General features: G+C 39.5%; 1 protein-coding gene across 3 annotated transcripts in view; it reads left to right on the top strand.

Annotated features, from left to right (window-relative positions):
- The window catches only part of B4GALT6 (beta-1,4-galactosyltransferase 6), a 124,617-nt gene that overhangs the window by 37,440 nt on the left and 65,379 nt on the right, over window positions 1–21,798 (top strand). For 2 of the 3 annotated variants that reach the window (XM_032467175.1, XM_014561294.2), the window contains exons 4-8: window positions 680–804; window positions 6,558–6,674; window positions 13,305–13,492; window positions 16,694–16,816; window positions 17,099–17,200. In XM_032467175.1, coding sequence (XP_032323066.1) covers window positions 680–804; window positions 6,558–6,674; window positions 13,305–13,492; window positions 16,694–16,816; window positions 17,099–17,200 — 655 coding nt within the window. Of the gene's footprint in view, window positions 1–679; window positions 805–6,557; window positions 6,675–13,304; window positions 13,493–16,693; window positions 16,817–17,098; window positions 17,201–17,840; window positions 21,353–21,798 lie in introns of those variants that run through there. The other variant, XM_006187156.3, reaches the window with a different exon arrangement.

Raw genomic sequence — 21,798 nt, 5'->3', positions numbered from 1 at the left:
AGTTTTTCAGTTTTGTGTATCAAGGAGATACATGGTAGGTGCTCAGAATAAATCTGTTGAATTCTGTTTGCAAATTTTCTCTCTTAAAAAATATCAGTAAAGTAGATGATAGTAATAGTAGCTGAATTTACTGAACATGTGCCTTTATGCCTGGCACTATTTCATCTACTGGATACAACCACACTGGGAAGCAGGTGTTACCATCTCTTTTTATAGATAAGGAAACTGAGGCACAGAGAAGTTAAATAATTTCCCCAGTAGGCAGAAGCTAGGATTCAGCTCCCAGTCAAGCTAACTGCTTGATTAACTCATATATACTGTGCTTTTATGTCTCCTATCATGTTGATTATTTTGAAATTAAAAATAGTTTTTAAATGCTTACATAAATTGGCATGATAACCTACATTGTAATGACTCGCAAACATCTCCCAAAGAGTAATATTCACCATATTACTTAGAAGCAAAAAATTTAAACACTTTGATTTTCTTTGGCAGATTTAAAGATAGTAGAGTGATCATATAATTTATTATCCAGAGTAAAACTGAAAGTTGGTATTAACAATTATTTGGTGGTAACAGGAATAAATGGTACTGTCCCAGCGACTACATGATGCTATCACCCTGCGGATTGTTGTTTGACTTCCTATTAAAACAGTTCTTTACATTTTTGACCTTCCAGGGGGATTCCTCAATGTCAATGTAAGTGAAGTCAGTTTTGATGAAATTCATCAACTCTTCTCCAAGGATTTAGATATTGAGCCAGGAGGTCACTGGAGACCTAAAGACTGTAAACCCCGATGGAAGGTAAGGTCCATTTTTTCACAAGTAATGTGACTGTTACCGTGTGTTTGAGGAAAAGTGCTCAGTTCAGAATAGACAGTGAAATACCTTTGTCTTGATAAACTTAAGACATCAAAATTTCTGTGTTTAATGTGTAAGTATTCATAGATGTGATTCACTCGTGTTACCTGTGAGGACGAACTGCACCTGTTCGTGTGCAAGTCCACACTCCTTTGTCCCGTCTCTTGGAGATCCTGGTAATGAGTACCTCACTGGAGATGGGCTTGGAAAACAGATGTTTTTCCTGTCCTGTTTGGAAGAGAGGCTATGATTTCTTTGCCTCCTACTGTTGTCCCTAATGGTTACTGACACCTGTGGGCATAGCCCCACCAAGTCTGGGAACCAGTAATTTCCCTGGGGTTCCTGAGTCCCAGGGTTCTAAAGAGGCTGCCCTGGCAGTCACTGCAGGACACAAAGACAAGAGTTTGGGCTGTTTTTCACCTCTGTTTCAGAAAGCAGAGCAGCAACTTTTCATCTTGTTGATAGATCAGAATTCTATTCTTAGTATTTTGTTTGAAAGACTATAAGGAAGTGGGCCTGCCCCTGATGCTTAAAAAAAAATTGAAAATGGATGGTTTAAATCAGAGTTGCTCTGAATATTATGAATTTGGCTAATAAGTGCATATTCATGTAATGTGTTATGTTTGATTAGGAAATAGCATTTATGTAATTCAAGTGAAAACCACATATGATTACATCAAATGTTACATACACCCTGAAGGATTGTGATGTAGCCTTAATCTGGAACAATTTTCAGTTTCCTCTTTTTAATATTAGTATTTCACTAAAATATTTGTCTTTTGGTATCAAAAAAAAAAAAATCACTCCTGGGGAGGAGAATTGTATGCTGTTAGGCTTGTGATAAAAGCCCTCTGACTTAATTGACCTTGAAATCCTTGTGTTTGGGGATGTGAATTATTTATGTCTGTATCCCTAACATAGAACTTACCCTCTTGTATAAGGTAATCATCCAGCCCAGTTTTGTTGAGTTTATGAGATTGATAAATACTCTATTACAAGTTATTAAATACATGTTAGGGATTTTTTTGTTTTGTTTTTGCCTCAAACAAGTTGTAAAGCTGCTGAAATGGATTCCAGTACAAATTTTGGCAACACATTCTGTTTTGCAGTTGTCTTATTCTGTTTCCCAGATCAGATTCAGATGGTAAATTAATCTTTTCATATCTTATGCTTGATTTTCCTCACATTCACAGTATAAAATACGGCCCAGTCTACATAATGCTACTTTTAAAAAGTGTCCTGGGCAAAATAAATTATTTTCCTTCCTTGGATGATGAGTGTGTATGTTGAATGCTAATGGAAGAAAAAGCACACTCAGTCAACCTCAGAGGCTGTGGTGGGGAGCACAGCGGTTGGTCCTCAGGTGTGTATCAGTACACGTGGTGTGTCCCCCTCAGGTGGGCGCTCTGTGGCCTGGTAGTAGGATAACCTGGGATCAAAGAAATTAAATGTTTCTGTCCTTTCTCCAGTAGTCTGTATCAGACGTTGGAGTTTAAATTTTAGGGTTTGTTTTCTTTTCGTTTTCCAGGAGAGAGGTATGTCACATTTAACTGGTACCTACCTACAGATGTTAGTAGATTATAAACTCCACTGAGTCTGTAGGTAACAGTATTGAAAGTGGAGTTTCAGGAGCAAGCTAATTCAGAGATCTAAAAATTAGCTTTTTTATTTAGGAGCTATATGGTAACGTTGCTCTTCTCTCAGTTGTGCACAAACCCTTCTCAGAGTTTAGTCTATAGTTCTGAACTGTGCAGCTCACGGTATGAGAGGAGATTTGGAGATCATTCACAGGCGACCTATGCTTGCCATGCTTAATCAAGCCATCTCCGCCCCCTACTCCCACTTCCCCACATCCTAATAATGTCCTGTGCTAATCTTGCAGCAGAGCTGACAGAGAAGGAAAGAAGAAATAACCAAATTTATGTGAAACATCTACCAACTTGATTCTTAATATTTGAGGTTCTTTTTGTTTTTCTTTTTCTTTTTTTTTAAATACCAACTAAGATCATTGATGGCCGATTAATTGGGACCGACATCTTCGAAAACTAGCGATTCAGCAATTCCTAGGTATTTTAAATACTGCAGGTTCCAGCGGAAGACTCAGCGCAGGTCGGATGCCTGACAGAGGAAAGCTTATTTCTAAAAGGGAGGTTGGAAGAGGAAGATGATGATGCTTTTCAGGTCATTAAAGTGAAGTGTCTATCTGTGACGTTGCCGATGTTCCATTTAAGGGTCAGGCAGAGGCCTGAAACACTTTGCTCTGAAACCTAAAGGCTTAAGGAACCAGGCAGCTGCTTGATGCGGTTATCTGCTCAGAGGCCTGGAGTTCCGTCTCTAGTCCAGGGTTCCTTAAAGGTGGGTCTTAGCCACCTGCTTCCAAGCTACCTGGAGTGTTTGGTATGAATGAAGATTCTTGAACTCAGTCCTCGGACATTCTGATTCTACTGGTGGGAAGGGACATGAACCTGAGTTTCTTATCAAGTGCTTCCGGTTTGAGAAGCTCCTGCAGGCACTGGAAATGAAGGAGAAGAGGGAGAGGGACCTGAAACACTGGAGAATGGGAGCTTGGCAGCGTCGACTTTGTTCCGTCTTAGTCAGTGACAGACAGCTCCTGCATCCTTCAAGGAGGCAAGTCTGAAGCAGTCATTTAGGGACACCATAGTGGGTTGGTGTGCTTGAAATTTGAAAGCAGGACAAAAACTTGGTGGGGAGAATTTATGTAGTAGACATTTTTCTTGCTAATCTCTTCATGGTTAGTGTAGGAGAGAATTAGCAAGGGAGGAAAATAGGGGCATAAATTCAGTAAGATTGGTGGTTTTAAAGTGGGAACAAACTGAGTGTGGATAATTTTGCTTGAACAAGAAGTGGGGAGGAGAGATTCATGAAGATGACTGTTGTTTTCCACAAGATAATGACCAGATGTTCTCTGTCCCCAGTGGAGATGCGTCATCAGGAGAGTGGCTCCACTAGCAAATTAGGGCACATATAAGAGTGTCCCTGAAACAAGGCTGCCAAGTCTCAAAATAAATGACCACAGAATACTGAGAGCGTCCTTTTCTAGACAATAAGTTGTAAACTGTTGAGAGTATCATTCCACAGCCGCAAGAATGGACATGCCCAATGAGTTTTTACATACTTTTTAGCTTTATTTTAATAAAAACTTTGCTTTAGGCATGTTCAAAATTTTTGGTAACTGTCTCATTGAAATGTGGACTTGTATTGCTATTAAAAAAAAATGACAGTTTAGCTTCCTTGAATTTGCCAAGACCCTGGTCATTTCTTACTCTGCTTCCATATAAGATTAAGAAAAAAAACCACCTCTTAATATTTTAAATGTTTCATTGAAGAAGTGACTGTATTATGGGCTTTATAACTGCCTTTGTTCATTCTTACATGGTTAACTGATTACTCAGCCTAATTGTATTTAATTAACATAGGCTGTCTTTAATACGGACTGTAGCTTTGTAATAGCTTCTTCCCTTAAATGTCTGTAATTCACCCTAACTGCTTTTGTAGCCCACTTACATCATGTCAGAGGCACCCAGCCTGTGGCCAGATTCAAACCCAGGAAGGGCAAGCTTGACCCTAGCTTTGCTAGAAGTTGTGACACTGGTTCAGGCAAGGTCAGTGGTGGGGTGTGCTAGTGTACTTGCCGTCTGACTTCTTTCTCTCCTTTTACATTTCATAGCAGTTTCCTCTCCTAAGAGTAAACCCAGGGGCTCTTGAGCTGCTTTGGGAGGTGTGTGAATTTGGGACTTCTGTGACTGTGCCAGCAGTTGGTACTGAGGCCCACCAACAGGTCCTCAGTCAGCAGGGAGTGCGCGGCAGTGCACAGTGGCCATGGGGTGGGGTGCAGAAGGGGCTCCTAGATGTGGGTCCTGAATTGCTCTGGTGGCCTCGTGGTCCTCAGTCTTATAAGCAAGAGGTACCTGATGGGCCAAACCAAAGCAGGATGGGATCCAAAGTGGGGCTGGCTGAGGCACCAGAGCCTCTCTGTTCCTACCACTTCCCAGCACGAAACAATGTGAATGTGAAAATGTCGGCCTCACAGTAGCCATTGTCTGGCTCTTTTTTTCTCTATCTCATCACCGTTTAGGAAAAACTTAGTGATGGTTTCTAGTTTAGGCATTTTCAATTTTATGAAACCATCCTTTGTTCTCTTAAAATAAAACTATTTTAATAATTAAACATTTCTCTCACGTATGATCATGGTAATGTAACACACACAGGTGAATATTACTGCTTTCTATCAACTATATTTAATGTCATGGCTTGATTTTGCAAGTAGGATTAGATCCTAAGCCTATACACTGTCAGTTATTTGCATTTGTTCGTTCACTAGTAAAATGTATTTGGTACAGTTGAAATTTTAATAAATCCTAGATTTAATGTTCTTGCATAATTTTCTGTTTAATGAGTTAATTAGGCTGTATTGAAAAATTCAGAATATAGAATGACACAGACATTGTAATTAGACATATTTTGACTCTTACATTCTTTTAAAATCTAATGATTTTGGAATTTATACTTTAGCATCTTTTTTTAATTGAACTATGGTTGATTACAGTATGTGTTAGTTTCAGGTGTACAGCAAAGTGATTCAGGTATTTATATATATGAATATATATAATAAGTATATTACTTTTCAGATTCTTTTCCATTATAGTTTATTACAGGATATTGAATATAGTCCCCTGTGCTGTAAAGTAAATTCTTATTGTTTATCTATTTTATGTGTAGTCATTTATATTTAATCCTATACTCCTAATTTATTCACCCCCTCTGGTAACCATAAGTTTCTAAGTCTGTGAAGTCTGTTTCTGTTTTGTATATAAATTCATTTGTATTATTTTTTAGATTTCAAATATAAGTAATACTGTATAATATTTGTCTAATTTCACTTAGTATGATAATCTCTAGGTCTGTTCTTGTTGCTGCAGATGGCAATATTTCATTCTTTTTTGTGGCTCAGTAATATTCCAATGTATATATACATACCACATCTTCTTTATCCAGTCTGTTGGACACTTAGGTTGCTTCCATGGCTTGGCTATTGTAAATAGTGCTGCTGTGAACATTGGGGTGCTTGTATTTTTTTGAACTAGAGTGTTTATCTTTTCTGGTATATGCCCAGGAGTGGGATTGCTGGATCATATGGTAGCTCTATTTTTAGTTTTTTGAGGAACCTCCAGACTGTTCTCTGTTCTCTGTTCTCTTCCAATATGAACAAATCCTGTTAATTTACCTCTTAAATGTTTCAAGAAGCCATGTGTCCCTTCTTGTCCTCCACCCTCACCTCTGTTTTAGCTGCTGTTACCTCTTATCTCAACTTTGCATTAATGTTCTAACCAGCTCCCTGAGTCCATTTTTGGTTTTCTCCAGTCAGCTCTCCATAGTAGTGTTTGCCATAGGAAAGCTGATTTTATCACTTTTTGAAATCTTTCCACGACTTTCATGATATTCGTGGGATAGAGACCACAGTTCTTAGAACAGCCCTCAGAGCCCACTTACATTTTCCCGGTCCACAAGACCGTAAGTGGCACCAAGGCAAGGGCCATGTCTGTTTTTGCTCACTGTTGGATTTCTGGTGAGAGATTTCACGAGTAAGAAAGTTTCAAGGGTCTGTATTTTTTAACCTTTTACCTCTAGGGTTTGCTGCTGGGTTTGTTTACATGTGTGAATGTTTTGTTTTCAAGGTGGCAGTTCTCATTCCTTTCCGTAATCGCCATGAACATCTTCCAATTTTTTTCTTGCACCTGATTCCGATGCTCCAGAAACAGCGGCTGGAATTTGCCTTTTATGTTATTGAACAGGTGAGGCTGTTTTTCAAAATGGTAACTAAGTATACTAGAGCTTAATAAACTCTTAGATATGGTGTGATTTAAAATGTTCAGTTTAGGGTTAATCCTTGGTTTCATATCGGGTCAAATTCCACCTTGGATTGAGCCTGTTAGTTGTATATGCCACATTTTGTTAATCCGTTTATCATTTTTAATCATCTAATGTCTTACCTATTAAAGTGAAATATTTTCTCTAATTATTCTTAATATTATCAGCTAGCTTTTTTCCTCTGTATTATTCTTGTCTCAGTATTCCATGTATTCAATTTATTTTCAGTCCTACTTAGACCCTTTGGAGATACCTTCTATATTTCTGTGTTTTTCTACTTCTGTCATTGCCTAGTTTTATACTTAAGATGTCATCATCTTGGATTTTTGTGTGTGTGTGTGTGTTTCCCCTACCCTATCTCCCAAACACTAGGGTCCTTGCTGAATTTGCTCACTGATTTCTATATGGTATTTCTAAAATGGTGCCTTTTATTCACGTTTCAAATACATTGTAATTTGGGAACTTTTGGTTTGACACTGATGACCTCATTTTATCCTGATCGTTCCTTCTGTTCACTAAACCTGACTAAAAATGCATTTCCTTATTTATCATTAGACAGAAAGTGACCTGGCTTCTATGTTAGATGCTTCTGGGTTTTTTTGTTTTGTTTTGTTTTTGAAATGTTAGAAAATATTCAAGTTTTATTTCTAAGATTGTTACATTTAGTGTGTTTCCCCAGCTCCTTTGTGCCTGATTCTAGATTTTTTTTTTTAATTTTATTTTCTCACTCTTAGCTTTTTTTGCCTCTATTTTTTCCCCTCTGGAAATACTTGGTTTTTAACATGATATACTCCTTTGTATATAAATCACCCTTTTAAGGTCTGCTCCCAGTGCATATAATGATGTATATTGTCATTAGTAGCCATATGTGCTTTTTAATTCAACAGTATATATATATATGTGCTTTTTAATTCAACAACCTGTACCATGAAAATTGACTTTTTTTTAAACCTGATAATAAATTTAACGTTTTAGCTACTTTCATGATAGCCTTAGTTATCCACTTCTAGCTCTGTTTTCCCAACTTGCTAGTTTCCTTTTTTGAAACTTCAGTCTTCATAATGTGTTGGGGAATGAGATCTGTGCCTCTGTGTTTTTAAAGGCATTTTCTCCTAAGAGTCCAGCACCACTGAATTATTTTGTGTATCTGACGAAGAAATCTTTGCAAAGCAAGTAAAGTCCATGTTTTATAAACCTCTTAAGTCTGAACCTCAGCCTTGATCAATATTAATTCAGGCCCGTGTACGTGCTAGTGTGCGGTTTTGAGCCAGTGGCGTCGTTACCACATACGAAGTAGAAGAGTCGTTTTCCTGCTGGGCTGGTGCCCAGAAGGGCTCAGGCATTTGACGAGCAGCTCAGAACTCCTAGCTGAGTGTGGGAGCTGGTGCGTGTTTACCCCTTCTCCTTTCCACACTCCTAAAGCGAGAGTGAAAGAAAAAAACTTGCAATGAGTTACTAAACCACAAGAACAAAGAGAGGGAGTAGTGGAGCAACTTGAGGGCAGCTCTGGAAGCCGGGAGGCAGGTGCAGCACTGGCAGAGCAGGGGGTGTTCAAGCCCACGTGCGGTCGAGAGTGATGGCAACAAGTACTCAGTCAGCCTGCTGGACCAACCCCTGCGGACCTCGGCACCTGAAAGATGTCACAGAGGACGAACGGAAGCGCTGGGCTAAACCAGGGGCGTTGTTTAAGTTTGGTTATGGAACAGTCAGCTTCCCGGTGCCTTGTCTTTGCTCGTGTTGCCAGGTGGTTACTCTGTTGTATCTTGTAGAAAATGAGAAGTTTATCCCTGGAGAAACCCCTCTAGAGCAGGTCCTGACCGCGCTGACACAGCTGAGCTGTGGGGCCTCCAGGCAGCAGCTGGAGGAGGGCTGGGTGCCGACCCCAGGCGCCCATGGTTCTCCTCCCTGTCTGGCTGTTGGAGGACAGCAGTTAGGTGTGAGTCCCCCAGCGCCTCCAGCTGAGGCAGGGAATGAGTGGTGTCTTCACGAGAGGAATAGATCAGCTCCAGGAAGACGATGTCTGATCTAGTATTTGGAAGTCTCTAAAGGAAGAGGCCGGCTCGTTACTTTCTCACCTCCAGAAAGCCCACTTTCATTCATTCAGCACAGGGGAAACAGCAGGGAACAAACCAGGTGAGGCCTGTCGTCGTCCTGGGGAGAGAAGGGCAGTAAGTAACCATGTGGTGGGCCAGGTGGTGCCCAGAGCTGAGTTGTGGCAGAGAGAGCCAGTTAGGGCAGGGAGAGGGGCTCTTTTATTCCGAGTGTTTATGGAAGGCCCTCTCGGAGGAGGTGAGGTGGGAGCAGCCCTGAATGATGGAAAGGAGCCGGCCCTGCTGACGTTCCCAGACGTGTGTACCAGGCAAGGCAGGAGAGCGTGTGTTTGTGCCAAGAAGTCAGTGTCGCTGGAGCGAGGAGTGGAAGAGACTGTTAGGGAGGAAATCAGAGAGGGGAGAGAAGCAGATAATGAAGGACCTAACAGGCTGGGAGGTGGACTTGGATTATCCTGAGTGAGGCCAGAAGATGCTGGAGGATTTTAAATAGAGGAATGATGTGATCTAAGTTATGTTGTGAAAAAATGACTGTGCAGGAGAGTAGACTGAGTGGGGCAAGGACGGAAATGAGAACTTCTGCAGTTGTCCAGGTCGGAGAAGATGTTGACTTGGGCTCCCGTGGTATTGGTGGAGGAGGTGAGCAGTGGTTGGGTTTGGGCTACACTGGGTTCAGAAGTGATGTTTGCTGTTGAATTGGATGTACAGTGTGAGAGATGGAGAATACTCAACCGAGATGCCAGGGCTTTTGTCTTGAGCTTTCTGAGCTATGGACACGTAGAACACTGGGGAGGAGGAATGGGGATTCTGTTCTTTTGTTTTAGTTTGGTTTCGGGATTTGCTAACACAGATGCATGTGTGTATGTTTGAGTCGACAGTGCTGTGCCCCAACCTCACATATTTACGTATGCGGGGATTCCCCTCAGCTTTTTAGTGCCTTACTGTCAGCCATGAATGGGCAGCCAAGGGTCTTCACAAGAGGAGACAAAACCAATCCAACAAAAGAGACTGTCGGAAATAGAGACTGCTGGAGGGAACATACCATTTTTTAAAAAAGAAAAGAGACTAACAGTAACAAACTATAATCACTCTCCACAGAGAGTAAAGGAAAGATAATGAATCTGAGAAATGAAAACAAGACACCATAAAGAAAGAATGATCAGAGTAAGAAAGTTATCATAAAAGAAAATGCGATAAGTAAAACTTTCAATAGAATGTCTGGAAAACAGACTTAAGAAGATAACTCTTACAATGGAAGCAAAACAGGAGAAATTAAGATCAGTCAGAGAGTACCATTACATAACAGGGTAACCACCTCCAAGATGCTCTCCAGGGAGAGCCTTGCCTCTGTGTGTGGTCTCCTCCCACTGTTGCAGAAAAACGTGTTACAGCTGTTGTGACAGCAACCTGGATCCGGGCGAGAGACCAAGCAGCACTCGGAGAGTTGAAGAACTGAGGTTTATTATGCCAGCTAGCCCAGAGGAGTTAACATTCCAAGCTCTGGACCCCGTCTGTAGGTTTACACAGGCTTTTATAGGCTGCCAGTTTACACTTTGCCACATCATATACAAATAAGGTATAACGAAAGTTGACTAATTAGGAACAAGCTTTGTAGAAATGGACCAATCAGGAGGGAGAGAAATAACCAATCAGGAGTGAGCTCTGTGCAAATAAAGTACTACAAATGGACCAATCAGGAGTGAAGGAAATAACCAATCAGGATTGAGCTCAGGGAACCAATAGAATTTTAGGGGTAAGTTCCAGTTTCCTAGAGGTAAGCCGTTTCAGAGGCAAAAAGTGAGATAGAGCCTCTGGGCCAGGGAATTGGATGTTGCTGGCAAGAGAGTAGTGGCCCTGCCTGGGGGTCCTGCTGGTCTTTTTTTATGGGGCTTCCCACCTCACCACAAGGGAGTGAGGGCTAACTTGTGTGGGCAACCAGAATGCAGAGTGACAGCGTGTGATTTTTGAGACTAGATCATAAAAGACATTGCTGCTTCTGTCTTGGTCTCTTGGATCACTTGCTCTCGGGGAAGCCGGCTGTCAACGTCAGGAAGACGCTCAGGCAGCCCTGTGGAGAGGACCCGACGTGCCAGGGTCATCTTGCTGGCCATGGGAGTGAGCTGCCTGGGTGGTGGAGCCGCGGCTGACCCCAGACACCATGGAGCAGTGATAAGGGAGCTTTGCTGTGCTGTACAGATTTTCTCTCTACAGATGCTTTGAATATAATAAATGACTACTTTTTTTAGCCCACTAGTTTTGCTCTGATTTGTTACACATCAGTAGATAAAGAATACATTTACTAATCAGAGTTCTGGGAAAATATAGCAGGAAAAAAATAGCAGGAAGTGGGGTAAAACGACCAAAGAAATAATATAAGAATATTTCCCAGAAGCAAAGATAATGAGTCTTCAGATTAAAGGGGCCCACATGTACACATGAATAGAATATAGATCTATAAAGTGCATTGTTTTGAAATTAAATTTAGAGTACAGGGTAAAAAGAGAAGATATCAAAAAAGTTCTGTAGGAAAAATTACCACTGATTATGTCTCAGAATCACATGAACCGTCTCTGCAACACTGATACCTAGAAGATTGTGGAGCTGTGCCTTTAAAATTCTAGGGGAAAGTCGTTTTTAACCTAGCATTTTTTAATCCAGACAAAATGTCAATCGAGTGTGAGGGTAGACTTTCAATCACTCATTGGCCATATATATAAATACATTCTGTAATTTTTTTTTTCCCCATGAATCCTGACTTAGGAAGCTCTGAAGGATATGCCTTGGCCAATTGAGAGAACTGAGTAAAGACACGAATGATGTAGGGAAGGAAAGAAGAGGCTCCGGTGGTCCAGGCCAGACTGGAGCGAGACCTGAGGGCAGTGGGAGTTGGAGTTGGGCTTGGGGGGAGGAGCGGGAATTGAGAGCTGGTTTGACGTGTTTGAACGATTGCATAGTTATGAATAAGTACGGGGCATGCCTATTGGGGCTTTTGTACAAAATAATAATAGTTGTGTAGAAAACCAAGAAAGCAGAAGATAGTTATTAATCCTAGTTTGAGAAAGAAAACAGGATCATAGTTTGCTTACCATCCAGAATTTTTGCAGTGATAATAATGTAAACACCATTGGTTTAACCAAAAATTATGGCGTAACTCTATTGGGAGAGTAGCTGGAGGGGCAGTGGGTGTGGTGGTATAAATCCTCAGTGACCATGGTAAGATGTCAGTAGACGAATGTCTAAAGATAATGAAGCAAGGAGATACCAGAATGCCCCTTACCTTGAAATACGGAGATACGTACCAGGATAAACTGCTAGAGGTGTTGAAATGTGTTGCTTTTGGAAGATGAAGGTGGGTTAGACATAGAACTTCTTAGTTCTAATATAAGCCATTAAGAATTATGTCCACATTTAATAAAAACAACTTTTAAACTCTTAAAAGGAAAGTCATTTATTCAAACTGATGTTGATGTACAGTAATAACATTATAATTTAACTGCCTTTGCTTTTTATCCTCTCCATTTCATTGGTGAAGAAAAGCTGTAAAAAGCAAAATGACTTCTATTACCTCAAGTTAGCACAAGACCCAGGGTTGCAGATTAGTCATTTTTCATTATTGTGGCAGTGTTCTGACAGTGACTGCCTTGTGTATCTCCTTCGCTTCTGTCCTAATCTTTTTGTATTATGTTTTGGAAGTGATTTTGAGAAGTACTGCTAAGGCATAGGTAATTGCCCTTTAATTTTCTTTACCTACAGAATGAGACTTTTTATTGTCAGTGCCCCTTAATATAATTTCCCTGGTAAGTAAAGGGAAGTGGTTATAATATAGCAAGTTGGGTTCTGTATATTAAGTTGCCACCTTTTTGGTCCCTTAAAATGCTCTTGGTTTTTCTCATAAACAAGAATAATAAAAATAGAAACTGTTGCCCAGGCACTTTAATGTATTTTCTTCAGTAATACAGGAAAATGGTTGTCATAAGGGAAGCTGGGTTTTGTGTTAACAAGTTCCAATTGTTTTTGTCTCTAAAAATGTCTTTGTCTTTATTATGTGTGTTAGCAGTACCAAGCTAGCCCTCCCTGGCCTTGCTGGGTCAGAGCAAGAGTCCCTGTGTTTCCTGCTGCTTCTCTTAAGTCTTGGCAGGCGTATGGAAAGCTTCATGCAAAAATAAAACCTACATTCTTTCCAATGGCTTTATTTTTTCTCCTGGTCAATTAATATTCTGACGTATTTGAAGTAAAACAGAAACATGAATTATATCATTATGTAAATAGGATGATCTACCAACTGGACCAGATAATAACATGTTTTCTTGCGTGTTACCAAAGCATCAAATATAATGCAATAATTTAAACAGTGTACGTGAAGATCCTGAGGTGTGTTTATTATTTTATCTATTTGATTTGGATGTATTTATTATTCGTGTTGGACCACTGATTCAGCAAATTAGAAAAGCATAGAAAAAAGTCATGACGAAGCCTGAGTTCATTTCTGTTTTCCTCTCCCTGAAGACTGGCACGCAACCTTTTAACCGTGCAATGCTCTTCAACGTGGGCTTCAAAGAGGCCATGAAAGACAGCGTCTGGGACTGTGTAATCTTCCATGATGTGGACCACCTGCCTGAAAATGACCGAAACTATTATGGATGTGGAGAAATGCCGCGTCATTTTGCAGCAAAGCTGGATAAGTACATGTATATGTAAGTCATGTGCTGTCTTCCTGATACTGTGCAGGACACTCGCAAAATCGTCTCATGCAATGGTGGCAGCTTCATGTGCCTGGACTGGAGGGGCTCAGGAGCCTGGACAGTCCCTTTACCTCCAGCGCATCCTCGGAGGGAGCCGGGATGCAGAGTCACTTGTCATCCCTCCGGGGGCTTCCTCACGCAGAGGTTTCAGCGTGGGGTGGCGGGAAAGAGAGCCAGGTTTCTGCAGTCCTAGTAAACGTGGGTCTCACCTCTGGTTTTCACACTTAGCAATTAGAGGGCTTGGTTACCTTAGGACTTGTATCTCTGAACGTTGGTCTTCTTGTTCAGGGAGCGATAGAGCCAGTCCGCAGGGCTCTGCCTGATCCCAGGTGCTGGGCCCGCCCCAGGGAGGAGCAGGGCACAGGCTGCCTCCTCTCCCCTCCCCTCGTGATGTTCCAGGGCAGGGAGGGCCCTCTCTTCTTCCTAAGCTGTGGATTCTTGACTTGCCTTTAATAATAAGAAGCATTTTTTTCATTCTTTGAGTGGAGATACCTTGAAATGGTACCGTCATTGGAACTGTGACATTAAAGCGTGCGGGTCTAATCTGGGAAAGCCCTCCCAGTTTTCTTTGGCTAATGGAAGTGAAGAGGGGAGGGCGCAGCCTGGAGCGGGGGAGCTGTTGCCTCTCCATTTTGCCTGCTGCTCGACCTGTTAGAGAGGCAGAAAGTGACCGTGTGAATGAGCACTAAAATCAGCACAGAGGAGTACCTTTTTCTTTGTTTTCTTTTTTTCTTTTCTTTTCCTTTTGCAAGTTATAGTCATTATTAGAAAACCTTTTCCTCTTTTACCGCAGTGTCTGAAACCCAGGTCGGCCTTGGGAGGCCCATCCAGGTTCAGGGTCTGACTCTTAGTACTTCAGGAACTCCATTTTGGTCAGCCTGCTGGAGTCAAATTAGATTCAGGGTAATTGACTTTTACTGAAAAATATCATAAACTAAGAATTCTAAATTTTTTTACTTGAAAATAGTAATTTCTGATGAATAAAATATTCATGTCTACCTAGGCTGATCCCAGGGTTCGGAGGGTATCTTGGAAGTTGGAATAGAAATTAGAGAGAATGGCAGCAGAAGAGGGAACTGGCTAGACAGTCTGTAGACTTCGGGCCATGGGGTGAAGTGTGGTGCAGCGTCCTGGCCCCACAGTGGTGCCCACGGCCTGACAGCTGCTGACCAGCAAGCACAGGTCCCCAGGTTAGTGTCTCTCTCCCCCTGGACAGTGGAGGGTAAATACTACTAGATGTTACTTGTCAAGCTTCTGTTTTCTGTCCTTTAGTGTATCTGTTATAGCTTCATATTATCAGATCTTTTTCTATCCTGGCTGTAGTGCAATTGATTGTTTCCACTTAAGCAGAACAGTAAGTGGAACTAATGTGCTTGCCAGTTGATCCAATTTATACATGTCTGTGAACACACACACACACACACACTCTCTCTCTCTCTCTCTCTCTCTCTCTCTCTCTCTCTCTCTCTCTCTCTCTCCTCCTCTCCTCTCCCTCTCCCTCCCTCTCTCTCTGACCGCTAGCCTGGCCGAGAATACTCCACCTGGTGTGGGAAACAGTTGGCACCATGAGTGCTTATTGGCCCCACTGCAGTCGAACCAGTGTCATAACTAGAATTTGACTTCCGCAGTAGGAGCCTCGTGAGGTGTCCTGGAGCCTGGAACACCATAGTTGACCGTGGGGTCGGTATGGCTGTTAATGTCTTGGGGTGCCTTTGGCCCAGGGTGGGCTTTGCCCTACAACCCTAGCATTTTCTCTGGAAGCTGCCTTCCCCGTCTTCAGTGGCTGCACAGGGTCCAGCTGGCAAACAGCACTTCTTCCACACAGGGAACGAGTCCAGGGTCCTTCCAACAAAAAAGTGGCATCTGCCACCTCTCTTCCTCTGAGGCAGCCTTGCTGTCATCGCAGCCAGGCTTCCCTCGGCATGATTTTCGGATGCTGCGCGTGGTGGCGTTTTCTCTGTTGTTCCTTCGCATTGGCTTGGCCTGTTCAGGGGCTCCGGCACACTGCTCCCCAGTAGCGCATTTGGGGCCGCGGGAATTTATTCATGACCGCAAGTCTAGGGATGCTACTTCAACATCAGAAAACCAGTCTGTGTCTAAACAAACAACTTAGTTTGACAGATTCCTTGGAGGATGAGCTAGGGAAAAGGTAAGGAAAATAAAATCCAAATCTAAAAATAGAGTCATTGTTCAGAGTAAGGCAAGTACTGTATGATCTTACTTACATGTGGAATCTAAAAAAAACCCCAAACTTGTACATACAGAGAAGAGATTGGCAGTTGCCAGAGGCAGGAGGTGGGGGTAGGAGAAATGGGGGAAGGAGGTCAAAAGGTACATACTTCTAGTTATAAGTCCTGGGGGTGTCATATATATAACATGGTAACTGTAGTTAACAAATCCTCTGTTGTATACTTGAAAGTTGCTGAGAGTAGATCTTAAAAGCTCTCATCACAAGAAAAAAGATTATAGCTAGGCGTGGTGATAGATGTTAACTAGACATATTATGATCATTTTGCAATATATACATATATCAAATCATGTTGTACACCTTAAACTGAATACAATGTTATGTGTCAATTACATCAAAAAATTGTCATTCTCCTAAATAATTAGTGCATTAAAAATAAATATATTTGTAAGTATCCATGAGTATTTTGGGAGTATAATCCAACAGAAGACCATTACATGAATAGGCAGCTAGTCTTTTCAAAATAATGCTAGACTTGTTTTTACTAATTTATATTTACCCTGGTCTATGTAATGAATAACGTATTTAATAAGGTAAATGAAGGAGGAAATTAGCTCAGCATAGCAGCTATTGATATGTTTGATCAAGTAGACTTTTGGTTTGAAAATTTACCATTTTTGAACAGCAGATTTTGAGTCTTAGAAGGTAACAACGCTAAATGTTAAATTTTGGTTGCCACAAGTGTTTTACATAACACACTTAGATGCACCTTGTTTCACTAGAATATAAAAATGTCTTGTTTCTTGGTACACATTACATTTCCCAGAATATGATTTAATCAACACAATTTTTTATATGGATATGGGAGTGTATTTTACAAAGCACACAAAAATTGAAAACCTATTTCATATGGCGGACTGTTCTGATCTCATTTTTAGAGTGCTGCATCCTGCTTTCTTTTTCAGTCTTCCATATAAAGAGTTTTTTGGTGGTGTAAGTGGACTGACAGTGGAACAGTTCAGAAGGATCAATGGTTTTCCTAATGCCTTCTGGGGTTGGGGAGGAGAAGACGACGACCTTTGGAATAGGTATGTTGGGATCCAAATTACTTAATAATGGAATTTCTATAAGTATTTCTTTTCTATTAAGTAAACTGTACTTTTCTATTCCAAGAAAGGATTCTTTGGGATGGGAAATTTTTGAAGTTCCTGAATCCTAGGTTGTGTTTTCCCTTTTTCACTGAGTACTTCTGAAATTATTGCCAGCACATACATTAGAGCATTCTGCGTTTTAAATTGAAATCACGTATTCCATTTTTACATCAGATTTTATTTCTTAATGTATTTTCATTTCCATATGTTGTATTGTAGAGTTCACTATGCTGGATATAATGTGACAAGACCAGAGGGAGACTTGGGAAAATACAAGTCTATTCCTCATCACCATCGAGGTGAAGTCCAGTTCTTAGGACGGTAAGTTTAATATCATGTTCAGATATCAAGGTTTCAAAATTATGTAATGTATGAAAGATTTTTTTTACATGCATCGCCTCCCCCCCAAAAAAAAACTTAAGGGAATTTTCTGTCGATATTATTTTTCTTTATAAAAGTAAAGCATTTTTTGCTTGTTTTGAAGAGATATACATATAGCTACATACACAGATATATATTTATGTTATATTAAAGAGCCTAGTTAACTTTTATATAAAAAGTATTTGCTTTTTATATAAATGCATTTTATTTCTTAAGGATATCCAAGTTGTAATGGTGCAAAATAATTTTTTCAGGTGGCATTTTAAGATTTATAAAGATGCTAATTTAGAATAATGGTCTTAGAAAGATTTTTAATTATGCATAAGAACCAAAAATTGTAAAGAACTTTAAATACTTTAATGATAATGACCTTGATAGAGGAGGGTATAGCTCAGTGGCAGAGCACATGCTTAGCATGCATGAGGTCCTGGGTTCAATCCCCAGTACCTCCATTAAATGACTGAATAAATAAACCTAATTACTCTCCCCCCCAAAAAAAGCATGACCTTGAGCATATTCCTCATCAGTTTTTCTTTTCAAACGTTTCTGTTACTTTTCATTTCTTTCTCTAACACTATAGGTATAAATTACTAAGATACTCAAAAGAGCGCCAGTACATCGATGGGTTGAACAATTTAATATATACGCCAAAAATACTGGTTGATAGGTTGTATACAAATATATCTGTAAACCTCATGCCAGAGTTAGCTCCAATCGAAGACTATTAAAAGAAGTAGCTCTCATGGCAAGACAGACCGCAGTGTGGCTGGGAAACTTGGAGTGCACTCTTAATGGAGGTCAGTGAATGGATGTGTCACAGTGCCCTGGGTGGTGAGGAGAAGAGCCCGCATTCTCAGTGTTTACTGGTGGGATTGTATACAGTCAGCCTTCTTCCACGTGCCCATCCTCTGCTCTGAGACACACCCCCATGGCGAGCATTGCAGAGACCACGAGCTGTTGCTTGAGTCTGGAAGTTAAGAGAGCTCCCTACAAAGAGAAAATTTTTATACTAAAATCTATAATTTAATTCAAGAGAATGCTTTATTTCCGTTTAAACATATTTTGTACATATGTGATGTAAATTAATGTGTTCAAATTGTTGAAAAATAAGATGTGTTGCAGTTTTGCATGTAATGGGTTATGCCTTTATGGGACTTTTATAAACATTTTTTATTTGCATGGAATAAAACAATGTAAATTTATGTCACTAAACAAAGGTTAACCTTGTGTGAAATGAAGGAACTGTCAATAATTGACAGCCAACTAGCACAGTACGCTGTCATACTAGTTTTGAGCTTTAGCCCTTCAGCTTCTTGTGTGGAAGGAGTCACAGCTTCCTTAGGGTTTTAAAGGGTAAGAAGAAGGCTTTAACGGCTTTTCTTCCCACCAGGATTTCCTATTTTTTTCCTTGCTCGCAATCTCATCAGATTTTGCTAAATCACAACCGTATTGTTTATGCATATTGCATGAGTATTACCAAGAAAATCTTAGAAGTTGTGATGTGACATGATATAAAGGACCTCTTTATGTTAAATGTCTTTCATGTACCTCTGGTCTAAGTGTCAGGGACTTTGTGCCTCAAAAAATGTTCCCAAGGTTGTGTGTGGTGGTACCCTGTATTTTTTTTTTTAAATTCATAGTGAACAGCACTTTCATTATGTCCAGTTCAGAAGAGCCAAAAAAAAAAAAAATCTTCATTTAAAAGAAATCAAAACAGTCTTTTTAAAAGAAAGAGTTATGGAAAACCCAGTAGTACTTATACAAATGAATTATACTATTAGATAAGAAATTAAATGTTCTATTTTTATGAAGTGAAATGCTTAGTAGATAAAAACAAATTTTAAGTTAATTCTCAGATTTATAGAATTTCAAGTTTGGAAGAGATCCTCCTTTTTAATGTTGGCCCATTTCATTCAAACTGTGTATTTTTTTTCACTTTTAAGAAATTAGTCTCTAATGTTAATTATTAAAATTTCATCACTAAAAGCATAGATTAATAGAACTATATTAAAATATTGTCCGCTATTTAAATGCATTAGGTTTATAAGACACTTCTCTAAAAGCAGATCTTACTACCTGGCATCAAATATATTACTTAATCTTGAATTTGGATGAAGTTTTCATAGCAAACAATATTCTTACTTTGAAAATTATCAATCATGGTTAACCAGAGATTCTTTAAAGTATCTAAAGATATTTTCACAAATTGAAACCAAAAAATTATGTACCTATGAAGTGAATCTTCAGCAACAATGAAAAACAATAGAAATAGAAATGGATTATTCACCTAACACAGAAATACAGTTATTTATCTCTCAGGTTGTAAGTTTAATTTTGAAGTGTCATCTTCTGTGGCAGTATTGGTAACACAAATGACCACAAACCAAATCATGAACTGATAGAAATTCTTACACTTTAAGAAAGCTCTCTTTATGATACCAAACAAAATTTTTCTGCGTTTATTTCTTAGAAATATTTCCGAAATATTTGTCTTTCATTTTTTTGCTGGTACTCAAAATAATGAAAAAAATCAAACCTTCTGAAAAGTAGGATATTTGTTCTTAATGTGTATCTGTTCATTTTCTGTCTCTCTTGGCCAATGTAGTTTTTTAGTTCGATGAATGAAAGTGGATTGATAAAGTTAACATTTGTTGATCACTAACAAGATAGCAGGGGCATTGAGTGTAATTAACCCAATAATACTTCAGTATTGTAGTCATGGGGGAAATTAGGACTGAGGCTTATTAGGAAAACATATTTTTCTCTTTAACATGGAGCTGCCCACATTTTGAAATCTTCTCATTTTGAAATTTTCTCATTTTGATACACATTTTATAGTTTCAAGAGAACTCAATTCTACTGGTATCTACCTTACTTTCTTGGATTAAATCTAGCAGTAATTTTTGTTTTAGGAGTGGGCCATGAATATTTTGCTTTTTTCAGTTTTAAATATGGTATCCTGTGAAAACCATCTCATTAGTTTGCTTTTTGTCTTTTGTTTTTGTTTTGCTTTTTAAGTGTGGGCCTGAAATTAACTTTTGCATATAAATAGCAACTTTTATGTTTGCATATAAGTGATAGAGTTTTGCTTAGTTATCTTTGTTGTATGAAAATAGCCCTACTCCATAAAAATTAGCAAATACAACGTAAATACAGACTATCTTTATAGTTTGGTGGATTTATTAGTGAACGTGTAGTAATTGCCTACTCAGCAGTTGCAAAGCTACGTATGTCTACAGAAAAAAATGTTAATTTCTAAACAAATCGAGTCAAGCAAGCCGAAAATGATGAAAACATCCTCTGTTAACTTACCTGTTGTATTTCTTAGTCTCAAAGTCAAGAAATGTATATATGTGGACGTAGAGTGATTACGAGTTCCCCATGGCACTACGTGGGAGGGTTATATAGTGCCTTTTACCTAGAGAAGTTAGCGATGATTAATGGGCCTGTTTGTAGAAAAGAAAAGGGAAAAGTGTACACGTTTGCTGTAACATTACGTCTCATTTACCGTGGAAATGGTCATTTAAGTCTTCACCAAAACTGGGGTTTAATGAATATTTTTTAAGTCTTAATTTCTGTTTGTATTTTGTGAAAAGGTGTTCAGTAAGAAAGCCTTATTTGCAATATTATGTAAATATAAAATTATAAGACTTGCTTATACTCCTTTCCCAGCCAAGATATTGATATCCATTTTTAAACAAAATGGGAAAATATCCAATACAATATTCTCCTTTTGGAGGCTCTGTAGAAGTGAAAGCAGATTTTGCGTCATTTTATTTGGCTTCTTGTCATCTCTCTTGTATTTGTGTACTTTTCAGACAAATACTGGTACTCTAGATCTGTTATCTTCTGTTTGCAAGTGTGCCAGTGAGAGAACTAAAATGGTCATAGTGTTTATCAGGAAGAGGAAGTGTACTTAAGATTATTTTATTTATTAATATCTGAAAGGCTTCTATATAAATGCACTGAAATAAATGCTAGTAATTTCTTGTACTCTTTCTTTCTCTCTCCTTTTTTTTTTTTTTTTGCTTCTCATGGAAATGTTTGTACTTTTTTATCATTGTCTTTTATGAAATATAATGTTCTAAAGACCTTGTGTGGTGATGTAGTTATTTTCTGTCAGGAGCTTTTTGGGGGGGGTTACCTGGCTTTTTGTTGTGTTTGTGGTCCTAAATTGCAGGTGAATTGCTGATGAGCTCCTTGCTTGCACTAGGACTGCACCGTAAGCATGAGGCAATCACCACATATGCCTTTGCAGCAGTGTTAGTTAAGTACATTTAGAGATCACCCCATAGCTTGGACTTCGAAAGAGACACAGCAATATTTAAATATCTTTCATCAATACAATTAGGCATCCACTGTATCAGAGTGAGTATTTAAGAAGTCATTTTTAGCATAACTTTCTTCTCCTTGCACAACCCCCTTCAAAACTCAGTCTTCCTCCTGTTTTACCATCCACTTCGTAAGTCAAGGACGAATCCGTGGGTCACCCTCCCTCTTTCTCTTCCATGCTGTCGAAATTAACCCCACCTCTTAAG

Source organism: Camelus ferus, chromosome 24 (genome assembly GCF_009834535.1).
Source record: "Camelus ferus isolate YT-003-E chromosome 24, BCGSAC_Cfer_1.0, whole genome shotgun sequence".
NCBI lineage: Eukaryota > Metazoa > Chordata > Mammalia > Artiodactyla > Camelidae > Camelus > Camelus ferus.
This window is presented reverse-complemented; position numbering and strand designations above follow the sequence as displayed.